Source organism: Urtica dioica, chromosome 8 (genome assembly GCF_054948205.1).
Source record: "Urtica dioica subsp. dioica isolate 48M chromosome 8, U.dioica_male_clone48M_v1_H2, whole genome shotgun sequence".
In the NCBI taxonomy this organism is placed as follows: Eukaryota; Viridiplantae; Streptophyta; class Magnoliopsida; order Rosales; family Urticaceae; genus Urtica; species Urtica dioica.
In genome coordinates this window covers 849,381-861,270 of record NC_142763.1, presented here as the reverse complement: position 1 = coordinate 861,270, position 11,890 = coordinate 849,381, and the positions used below count along the sequence as shown (strand labels likewise).

At 35.7% G+C, this 11,890-nt stretch overlaps 2 protein-coding genes across 4 annotated transcripts; both read left to right on the top strand.

Annotated features, from left to right (window-relative positions):
- Positions 1 to 1,047: 1,047 nt before the first annotated feature.
- Positions 1,048 to 4,809, top strand: MS1 (RING/FYVE/PHD zinc finger superfamily protein). The gene is made up of 3 exons (XM_089621595.1): positions 1,048 to 1,345; positions 1,423 to 1,717; positions 3,339 to 4,809. The coding sequence occupies exons 1-3, from the start codon at positions 1,048 to 1,050 to the stop codon at positions 4,807 to 4,809; spliced, it is 2,064 nt and encodes a 687-aa protein (XP_089477721.1).
- Positions 4,810 to 7,571: 2,762 nt separating this feature from the next.
- Positions 7,572 to 11,675, top strand: TH1 (thiamine biosynthesis protein). 3 transcript variants are annotated; one of them, XM_089624328.1, is made up of 11 exons: positions 7,572 to 7,759; positions 7,863 to 8,017; positions 8,350 to 8,646; positions 8,757 to 8,831; positions 9,072 to 9,147; positions 9,259 to 9,334; positions 9,438 to 9,569; positions 9,666 to 9,730; positions 9,826 to 9,953; positions 10,273 to 10,529; positions 10,986 to 11,675. In XM_089624328.1, the coding sequence occupies exons 2-11, from the start codon at positions 7,964 to 7,966 to the stop codon at positions 11,515 to 11,517; spliced, it is 1,692 nt and encodes a 563-aa protein (XP_089480454.1). In that variant the 5' UTR covers positions 7,572 to 7,759; positions 7,863 to 7,963; the 3' UTR covers positions 11,518 to 11,675. The 3 variants fall into 3 exon arrangements, with proteins under 3 accessions (XP_089480454.1, XP_089480455.1, XP_089480456.1); XM_089624329.1 differs by having other exon boundaries at positions 7,572 to 8,017; XM_089624330.1 differs by lacking the exons at positions 7,572 to 7,759; positions 7,863 to 8,017 and adding an exon at positions 8,237 to 8,257.
- Positions 11,676 to 11,890: the final 215 nt, after the last annotated feature.

Genomic DNA, 11,890 nt, shown 5'->3' with positions numbered 1-11,890 from the left:
ACGATGCGACAGCATTTATCCAATAATGCTCCATCGCCCATAAATAAATTATCACTAAAGATTTTATTCCATTTGATACATCTTATTTATCCAATAATGGTAATGCAATGTAAAGTAATTAATTTACTAGTATAAATATGCGCTGAAAACAACATCAGACCTACCCATTCGTTTTATATCGAATCACTGGAAGCTCCATTTGCAACAAAAAGATTGCATAGTTCAAACAAGAGTTTAGCTTAAAAATATGTAGTATAAGGTTTGTAAAAGATTAACAATTTAGCCAAGAGATAATGCATTCTTAGAAGATATATTTTCAGTAGTTTAATTATTTTTGTGCTATTAAGTTTTTTTTTTTTTTAAACCCCTCCTATATAAAAAAAAGGGTCTGTTGAAGTATTTCATGTTGATTACAAATTTGTGCTGAAAATTATAATATAATTACAAGAATGTTATGTGTGTGCATATATAAAAAATAAAAATAAAAATTGTTTAGATACCCTGAATTTATGTCCATTTAAGTTTTGCTTGATTATCCTATTTTGATCCTAAATTTATTTCCAGATTATGAGAATGGTTTTTAAGCACATCTTGAGCTCCTATTACGACATTAAGCAGTTGGCCAAGACAGTGTTTAATTTGATTAAGAAAAGGTTGAAGCATATCCCAGCTTACCATAGAAATTGGCGGACCATAAAGTGAGGCAGATTTGCATGGTCTAATAATTTACTCTTAAACTCCAAACTCATTACATATGCCATTGCGATATATTTGCATATTAACCCAATTTCTTTGTAACGAATCACACGGATAGTGAGCCCTTATTAGAGCATATTTTCCACTTTTATTTTTATTTTTTGCCACAAATTGTGCGTGACCAAAAAGCTATACATATTCTACATGGTTTGTTGGTTTAAATCCCTAATGAAGCTTTGAGTTTCCTTATGAAGTATGAAGCTTTAATCTATATATTGCACAAACAACCAATCTTTCTCTTGCTATATTGGCTTTGGCAATTTCCCCAACAATTTGTTGCCCAAAAAAACCATGTCTCATTCAGACCTAATGAGCTCCAAGAAGAGAAAGAGAGGAGATAGAATTTTTAAGTTCAAGAGCTTCGGCGAGCACGGTTATCCCGTCGAACCTTTAGGGGCATTTCGGGAAAATGTGAAGGCTTTACTTGAATTAGGCCATTTGGAGACTAATTTATGTGATGCCAAAACAAAGTGTTGGTCTTTTCAGCTCGAAATACACCGTCATCCTTCTGCTCATGCTCTATTCTTTGTTGTCGAAGAGTCTATTGACGCGTCACCTAATCGCCATTGCAAGCAATGTCAATATATTGGTAGATTTTCATAATTTACTCAAATTAGCAGTGCTTCATAACAACATCGTATTCATAAAATGTAATTTTTCTTTTAGGATGGGGACACCATATGATTTGCAATAAGAAGTACCATTTTTTGCTACCTTCGAAGGACTCGATCGTCGTTGCTTGCTTGGGCTGCAAAGGAGACGATTCCATGGATGCGGATTTAAGGGGTTTTGGAAAGCCCAAATTGTTAGCGGAATCGGAAAGACAGGTCATGCATGGTGTGGTACACTCTAATGGGTTTGGACATTTGTTGTGCATCAATGGGCTTGAAACTGGATCCGACTTATCAGGACACCAAATCATTCAATTTTGGGACCGATTATGCACTGGGCTTCGAGTAAGGTTAGTTTTTCAGTCCCACTCATATTTTTCGAACATTTTTTGGCACACACGTGTTGTTTTAGGTTTAAATATTTTCTTAATTATTAAATTATGCTATATGTTTAACACAATGGGTCTAATTAGGCCACATACCTAACTCTCTCATTGAAATATTATTTCAAAATTGATGTGGTTATATTAGTATTTAAATAAATTTATATTGGGTGTTCATGGTCTGGTCTTGTCTGCTCCAGTCTACCAATCAATTTTTAAATCGAATCGGACCATTTTAAAGTAAAAAAACTTTAGATCATACAAGATCAAATAATCCAACAGCTATCTAGTCATATGAAACGTTATAAATTTATAAATAGCCAACGTTTCATTAATTTTTGGTAAATAGTCACGTAAATCTATTTACGCAGAGTAAATTTCTAGTAAATATGTGTGAATAACGCTAGTTATGTCATATTTTTGGCTATTTACGAAAAATTTACAAAACGTTGGTTAAAATACAAATAATTATGTTTTTATGGCTTATATTGCCCATTAGGAAAATAGTCAACTTAAACGTTTGTCATTGCTATATAGTCAATGTTTGGTAAATTTTAGGTAAATAACTACTTTCATACGTAAATCTTAGTTAACTAGCTACTTTTCATATAACAAACGTTGGCTATTTACTTGAACGATTAGCGTTTTGTATAATAGCCAATTTCTCTATTTTTGTATTTTAATAGCAAGGCCAAATTGAACGATTAGCTTTAGGTAAAAATAAAAAAATAAAACACTTCAATTTTGTTAACAAAATAGTTTACTACGCTTTTATTTATTTATTATTATTTATATTTGTATTGATATAAATCAAGTTCAGATTTTTTTTCTCCCATTAAAAATAGGTATTTTGAAAAGTTTGCTTTAAGCCTTAGAATATATTAGAGAAATTGTCCCATTTGGCCACAAATTTCATAACATTTTCACACTTTCCACCAAAATACTAATTTGTCCCAAAATGTCACCATCTATGTCAACAATGTTGACATCTATTTTTTCTCTTCACTATGAGATGTCAACATTGTTGACATAAATGTCAACAATGTTGACATTTCGGTGGCATTTTGGGACAAATTAGTGTTTTGGTGGAAAGTGGGAAAATGTTATGAAATTTGTGGCAAATGAGGTAATTTCTCAATATATTAAAGGGATATTAAACCGGCCCTGACTGCTGCTCCAATGTAAATTTGTTACAAACAATTATTGAAGATTTTAACAAGAGATAAATTTAGCAAAAAAAGATAAACAAACATTACCAAAGGTCCCGTGTTGTTTTTGATAAAAATGATCAACCACTTTTGTATATGACCCTAAAAAGATAGGTATTTTAAGCAGTCGATTATGCAATTTTTTAATAGTGAAATAATCAACGTCTCACATTTTATAGTGAACTAATTACTCGAGTTTGTTAATTGCATATTTAAATTTGAATGCAATAAGTTTAGTTGTAAACAAACTTGCAACTTAATAGAAAATATAAGTGCTTAATATACACCTAACTTATATGCATGAACAAGCATTAATCATAAATAACATATCTGTGACAAATTTAGCCCTCTTAATGAAAATACTCTTGTTATATTGGTAGGAAAGTGAGCCTTAATGACTCTTCGCAAAAACTAGGCATGGATCTTCGGCTAATCCACGGTGTTGCGTATGGCCAACCGTGGTTCGGCCGGTGGGGCTACAATTTCGGCCGCGGGACTCATTGCGTGACACAACAAATGTACCAAAAAGCCTTGGAAGCGCTACAAAACACACCATTAAGCTTGCTCGTTCACAACCATTGCTACCGCGACCTTAATTTGATATTTTCTAAGTACCAAACTCTTTCCGACCACTCTCTCACAACCCTTAGAGACCTCCTAAACTTCATGATGGAGCTCAAGCTACGCCTCCCCAAGGACTCTTCCAACACGGAATCTTATAACCCCGGGATCCTTGTGGAAACGACGTGTCGTTGGTCCCCAAAAAGGGTCGAAATGGCAACTAGGGTTATCTTAGAATCTCTAAAAAGAGCTCGATTTCGGTGGGTGTCGAGGCAGGAAGTTAGGGACGTTGCTCGTAACTACATAGGGGATACTGGGTTGTTGGATTTTGTGTTGAAATCTCTAGGAAATCAAATTATTGGTAGTTATTTGGTGAGACGAAGCTTGAACCCCGTGACCAAAGTTCTCGAGTACTGTTTAGAAGACTTAACGAATCGTGTTATTTCGACCAACGGTTCTAGTAATATCAATCAAGAAGGTAATACTCATTCAATTGTTCACGATTCAATAATCAAGGCAAGGTATAAGATCACTAGGCTTCAACTAATGAAAGACATGTTTTACATGTACAAATATGTTCTCAAAGAAAATAGGATCACGAGTTTTGGGGTACTTTCAGGAATTCCCATGGCTGTACGCATGGTTCTTGATTCCAAATACCTTGTCAAGGACTATTTTGCGGAAACACTGCCAATAAAATTAGAAGGAAAATTCAGCATCTGTTGCACAATTCTCCTGACAGACAACGAAAATCCTCGTAACAATAGTACAAGCAATCGCCATGGTTTTGTGAACTCGACAATTTTGCAACCATATGAGTATGTGGCGGTAGAAAATAAGGCCACGATTGAAGAGCTAAAGCTTGAAGTAGAGAAGAGCTTCCGAGAGGTGTATTGGAGCTTGAGAGGCTTTGTTGGAGATTCAATTCACAATGTGAGCTTAGATGGTACAAACTTGGTGCATGTGAATAGTGTGGCTGAAGTTGGTCAAAAGCTTGTTCTTGTGGGAAGCATAAAGCATCATGGTCATTATGAAGATCAATATATGATTCGGTGTGACAACAATATTACGCTCTACGAGTATGGTTCGAGTGAGAATCTTGTGTGTGTCATTGATTGCCCTTGTGGGTCTATAGAAGATGATGGGGAGAGGAGGGTTTGTTGTGACATTTGCGAGACCTGGCAACATACTCTTTGTGTTGGGATACCCGACGGTGATGAAATGCCTCATATTTTTCTCTGCAATCGTTGTGAGCAACAGATTGTATTATTGCCTGATTCGCTTCCTTAATTACAAAAACCATACATTTTTATCCCTATTAATATACAAGTGTTCTTTCCTCTCTTATTGTTGATTGCTATTAATGAAAATAATCGCGAGAAATGTCATGACTGAAAGTGACACTTGATGTTCATTATATATTTTTGAATAAAATGCTCACACAAATCGTCAAGCAATAAAAGAGGTTTTGAGGTTAAATTTTAATCAAGTTAGCAAAAAATAGTAAAATCTATTTACTAAGACAAGTAATGTTTCGACAAATGCACAAATGTTAATTACCATCGTGTCTTCCATGGATTTTGAACCATTTTGCAATTATCGTCGACATGCTACCTAAGTTAAAAGTGACATTAAAAAATGGAGACCATGAATTGCTCAATTGGTAATGACATCTACAAATGGGTCAAGTCATATTCTAGATGCTTAATCCTCCCACCACATATTTCCTCAAGTATCATAAAGGTTCGATAAAAAAAAGTATCATAAAAGGTCGTTAAAAATGTATTATATATAAAGAAAAATGCTCAAAAAATTAGACCTTCAATTGGAAGAATAGACCTTGCACAACCTTCATCGTGCCTCTCAAAATGAACGACGTACAAATTTATATCTTATGTTTAGGTTTTTTTGTGACATTTGCGAGACTTGGCCACCCACTCTTTGCGTTGGGATACCCGATCATCATATGCCTCTCAAAATGAACGGCGTACAAATTTATATCTTATGTTTAGGTTTTTTTTGTGACATTTGCGAGACTTGGCCACCCACTCTTTGCGTTGGGATACCCGATGGTGATGAAGATGAAGTGCCTCAGATTTTTCTCTGCAGTTGTTGTGAGCGACAAATTGTATTCTTATGTAATTCTCTTCCTTAATTACACAATTTGTACAATATTACTCCTACTAATATACATGTATTCATTCCTCTTTTATTGTTGATCATTGACGAACGTTGATTCATGAAATAAATGCATACATATAAAACGCTTACACGAGTGGTCGAGTAGTAAAAGCAGGTTTGTGATTAAATTTTAATCAAGTTGGCAAAAAATAACAAAATCTATTCCCTAACTAGGAACGCATTCTAGTTTCCACGACGCTATTAAACCGTTGTGAAAACTTTGCACAAAGGTTAATTATCGTCGTGTCTCGTGCAATTATTGTCCGACTACCTAAGTTAAAAGTGATATAAAAAAAAGTGGAGTTCAAACTCCGGCTGTCTCGACACCTCAAAGAAAAGAAAAGAAAACTAACGAGATTGCACTATGGTTTACGAATTGCCATGCATGCAAATTCAATATATATTGATTAAGCTGGTATTATTTATATAATATTGTAAAGATGAAGCGATTTGAAAGTGCTTATTTTATGATCAACTATAACTTAGAGATACACCATTGCCAACAAGTTTGTTGGACAAATTAAAATACAATAGTCACTATTTTCGTGCTTCTAACCTAATAATCCTTGAGATAACTTATTTGTATAATTTTCGAAAGGATAAAAAATTTAATTAATTGGTCTATTATGGGAATTGAAGTTGCACCTAAAAATCAAATATATAGGTAGACATCCAATTTTTTATTTTATTTTTTTAAATAAAGGGATCCTCAAAAGGAAAAATAAATAGAACCTAAATCATATAATAATAAGAAATTAAAGAAAAGACTACATAGTGTCTTCTAGTTTCAAATGCTTGCAACATATATGACATTTTGAACTCACAGTAGAGTGAATCTGAGCAGGATAAAATTTAGCATAGCATAAGAGGATCTTTCAGATTAGAACAACAAACAGCTATAAGAAAAACACTATGTCCCATTTGGACCTAACGAGCTCGATCCAAGGAAGAAGGAAAGGTGATTGATTTTCAAGTTCAAGGAGCTTCGACGAGTAAAGGTGTGCACGGCCCGGCTCTGTTTAAACTCGTTCCAAACTGGATTATGTGTTTATTTAATCATAATCGAAAAACTTACTAGTACCTATGAAAGAAACTAATCTATAAAACCATAGCACTTGTGTTTTGACTTTATGATAAAAAAAATGGTCAAGCGGCTATATAGCCAAATAGAACTTAAGCTTTTGCAAAATAGCCATAGTTTGTCAACTATAAGCAAACTAGTCAAAGTAAGATTAATCTAGACTGGATTAAATTTAATCCCAACGAACTATTAAGACAGAATGTAAGTTTTATGAAGGCTGGATTAAAATTAATCGAGGCAGGATTAAAAGTCGTAGTACTCTCAATTGGCTATTTTGCTATACCTAATGAAACTATGGCTATTTTGCAAAAGTCATAGTTTGAATTGACTATTTCATACCATTTTTCCTAAAAAAAAAATCAGGACACCTTTTAATTTATTTTCTTTATGTTTCTTAAATAAATTTTTATCATTTAAAACATAATAATTTAAAGCATTCAAATTCGTCTCAACTATGTTTTTTTTTTTTTTTTTTTAATTTTCTTTCCATGAAAAACATATTTCTTGCAATACTTTATTGATAGTAAATGCACTTCTGAATTAGATACATGGCGTATGGGGCATGGCTTGGAAATTAGTATATTTAAAATTATTATGAAAAAATTAAACTGATACGGACATATTTTAAAAAGTATAGCTATTTTTTTATCATAAGAAAACAAATATACAAGACATAGTTAAAATGACAATAAATTATGGTATTAAAAAGAAAATATATTTTCTGAAGGTCTTTAATTGCAAATATAAACGGGTATAAGTATAATAAAACTGAGAAGAAACCCTCAATTGCAAGGGATCTACTGTCACAATTAACGATAAACACAGCGTCTCATTTCACTCATCTTCCTTCTCATTTTCGTTTCTCGCCGCCGGCCGAGAGGTTCTTCCCCGACCGCCGTTGAATGGTACCGTCGAATTACCAGTCCTCTCTATCCGGGTTCAGACCTTCCGATCCTTCACGAATCGTGTTGTTGAAATGTATATTAATCTCGCTACAGAGCTCAGTTTGTGTTGATTGATTAAAGCTTGTTTGATATTGATGAACCACAGCTGTAAGATTTCGGATATTGTTATGGCACAGGTCTCCAAACATTGAATTTACATTTTCTGCGTGAATTTGATACGATACGAGATTTCTGAGCTGTGGTTTGATCTGGCGTTAAAATCTTCGCCACAATTTTCATGGCCTTCGCTCAAGTGCTTTCCAATTCATTCGCTTATACCTCCTTCAACAGAGTAAGCTCTCTTTCTCTCTCTCTGGAAAGCAAAATGATATTTTTTTTTGTCGTTTACTTCGAAGGACCGAAGAAATATATAGTATATAGTTCAATTTGTTGAGAAGGTCCAATATTTAATTCGTGAAAAGAATGATTAAACAATAGGTATAAGGACATGGCTGTTGACTAAGTGAAAGAAAATCAGAGAGCTTAGGACCTATATATTAATATAAGAAATCAAAACGATATCCGGTGGTTGGTGAGATCTGGACTTATCCTAATTGAAAAAGCACATAATTCTGATATCTCTATCATCAATTTTGGATTTTTAACATTATCAAGCCATGACAGGTTTTTCCTCAAGGATTTAGATCGCAATCCGAAGGCTTGAGCTATCTTACAATGAATCCAAAGACAAGCCGAGACAAGAAAGCCCGCCAAATTTCCATGGAGGCTCAGGGAGATAATGGTTCGATGAGCAAGGAGAGCCGTTCCGGGGTCAGAGTCCCGCACGTGCTGACCGTAGCGGGCTCCGATTCGGGAGCCGGCGCCGGAATTCAGGCCGACCTCAAGGCTTGCGCTGCTCGCGGAGTTTACTGCTCTACCGTTATAACTGCTCTCACGGCCCAAAACACCGTCGGTGTTCAGGTTCAAGCTTTGGTTTTGTTAAACACCATTCGAGAAGAATGCTTTTTTTTTTTTTGTTTTTTTTGAAGTTTGTGGTGTAATGTACAAGTTTTTCTATTCTTGATTAACAGGGTGTTGACATGGTGGCTGAGGATTTTGTAGCAAAGCAGTTGAACTCGGTGCTCTCTGATATGCAAGTTGATGTGGTAAGTTGTATTTGTAATGGGCTATCACTTTAAGGACATACCTTTTTCCTTTTCTTGGTGCTTGAGTTTTGTTGATATTTTATTTGTGAAATAAATAACACTTGTGGCACCCCAAAGGAAGAATAACAAGGATAATAATTACACACGAGTACAGATGAATCGAGACTCTCATGAATGATTTAAGAAGAAATATAGTTTTTCCGTTAATTGCCTCTTTCTGAACTGTGTAAATTTAATCAGGTGAAAACGGGTATGCTACCATCTATCGGCATAGTCAAGGTTCTTTGTCGAAGCCTCGCGGAGTTTCCAGTTCAAGGTATGCTGTTGAATTTAGAGCAAACTCATTATTAATATTTATTATTCTCAATGAGCAATAGTTTTAATTACACTTGCATTTAAGCTGACTTGTTAATGTCACTGAAGGCAGGTCTTGTAGTTGATCCTGTAATGGTGTCTACAAGCGGAGATGTACTAGCCGGTCCATCCATTCTTACAGTATTTCGGTATCTATGCTATGTTATATGCTCGAAGTTTTAGTTTTTTTAAGTTTATTATTTATTTAGACCGTTCCGCATATTTGCTCGCATTATGTGGGTCTGCTTGCAGAGAGGAACTTCTTCCGATGGCTGACATTATCACCCCAAATTTAAAAGAGGCAGCGGCTTTGCTTGGTCAGAATCTTGAAACAGTCTCTGATATGCACTCGGCTGCAAAATCGTTGTACAAAATGGGTCCAAGGTTAGATTTTTACCAACATCTATTCCCTTCTTTAGAGAATGTTCGTTTTTTTTTTTGGTGGATAATTTGTTGAAAGCATCAGATTTTCTTTTCCAGAAACGTGCTAGTCAAAGGTGGAGACCTTCCCGATTCATCAGACGCTATCGATGTCTTTTACGACGGTGTGTTTTAGACTTTCATCTTTGGTACTAAAAACAGTGAATCGATACTTTTATCTTTGAAAACAAGATGTAATTCAAGGTAAGGGTTATTGCAGGTGAGAACATATTCGAGCTGTGCTCTTCCCGCGTCAAAACTCGTAACACTCACGGAACTGGTTGCACTTTGGCGTCGTGCATAGCAGCTGAGCTGGCAAAAGGCTCTACAATGCTCCAAGCTGTCAAGGTGATTGATTACATGTAGAAAAAAAATCTATTTGATTTTTTTTTTTGGCGAGTGAAAGTTTGATATCCTAAACTTGGCCAACACCGCTAATATAGTTCAAAACAATACCTCATTCTCGGATTATTTACCCCATTTATCATACAACTCAGATTTTTTTTTTTGGTACGGTTAATATTCAACAATTTATTAGGTCAAATTTACTGGAGATTGTACTATACGTACTCGATATGGGGTCCATAGGAATTATTTGAAAATTGAGCTCTCTGACCTTGGTTCTCATGTTTAAGACATCGGCTCTGATTTATTTCTAATTTGTCAGGCAGCTAAATACTACGTTGATTCTGCATTGGTGTATAGCAAGGAAATTTCCATCGGAACCGGTCCCCAGGGACCCTTTGATCACCTCATGCGGCTCAAGAGAAGTGCTAAAACCGCTCCCAGAAAGAACGGGTTTGATCCGAACGACTTGTTCTTGTATGCCGTTACTGATTCGCGTATGAACAAAAAATGGGGTCGGTCTATCACAGAAGCCGTCGAAGCAGCAATTAACGGAGGTGCTACGATTATACAGCTGAGGTTTGTTTATTCAAAACGATGTTTCCTAATTCAGTCATTCATATGTTTTAGTTACCGTGTCCTTGTTCATATTTTGACTTATAATCTACTTAGCTTACTAAAGATGAGCAAACGGTTAAATGAATTCTCTTAACTCGAATGATTAATTTTAACTGAAAAAATTAGATTTATTAAATCAAATGAATTTTTTTTAAGAGTTTACACTATTTATGTAATTTTAACATTAAAAAATAAGGCAAAACTGAAAACTTTGGTGAATCGAGGCCAATTTTTGAAACTAGCAGAAATAATGAGAAATTTACACTGATTAGGAAATTTTGGTATTAAAATATATTTGTTAAAGGTTTACCTTAGGTAACACTGTATGTAAGCACCTCTATTTGTTACCTAATCCCAATTTTTTTAAAGATTCCCGATATGTTAAATTTATCACATTTCTAATTATCGGGTTCGCAGGGAAAAGGACATCAAAACGCGGGATTTTCTAGAAGCTGCCAAGTCGTGTCTCGAAATATGCCGTGCCCACGGAGTGCCTTTGATAATAAACGACCGCATCGACGTCGCTATCGCCAGCGACGCCGACGGCGTACACATCGGTCAGTCCGACTTGCCGGCTCGGACCGTCCGCGATCTCGTGGGCCCCGCAAAGATCATCGGAGTGTCGTGCAAGACCGCCGAGCACGCCGAGCGGGCGTGGATCGACGGCGCAGATTACATCGGCTGCGGCGGCGTGTTTCCGACGAACACGAAGGAGAACAACGTCACCGTCGGGTTGGACGGGCTCAGAGCTGTTAGCTTGGCCTCCAAGTTACCCGTCGTGGCGATCGGAGGGATCGGCGTTTCGAACGCGGGATCGGTGATGGCGATCGACGCGGCGAACCTGAAGGGCGTCGCTGTTGTGTCGGCTTTGTTCGACCGGGTATGCGTGTTGAGTGAGACCGAGAAACTCCGTTCGGTTCTAGCGGAAGCGACTGCGTTGGTAGATTAAACTCGAAAAGCTAATTCATTTTCTTACAAATAAATTTCCAATTTTTTTACGTAACAAGGTTGAAATTTTTCTCCTTTGAAAAAGTTGTGCTATGAGTTTGCACTTTTGTAATTGTTCAATTATTGAAATGAATAAATGCTTGCCGATTATTTTTAGTTGCTTTTTTTTTTTTTCTTGAAAGCAAGTTTCAAAAGTTGTCGGAAAATGTTATTAAAATGTTGTTCTCACCATGGTGTAGTTTTCTCTATATTAATACCGCTTGGTGTAGTTTTCTCTATATTTAGTTGAAAATGTTATTAAAATGTTGTTCTCATCATGTTATTAAATTTGCTTCCAACTCATAAATCACATTGTAACAATCCATAGTCAGCAA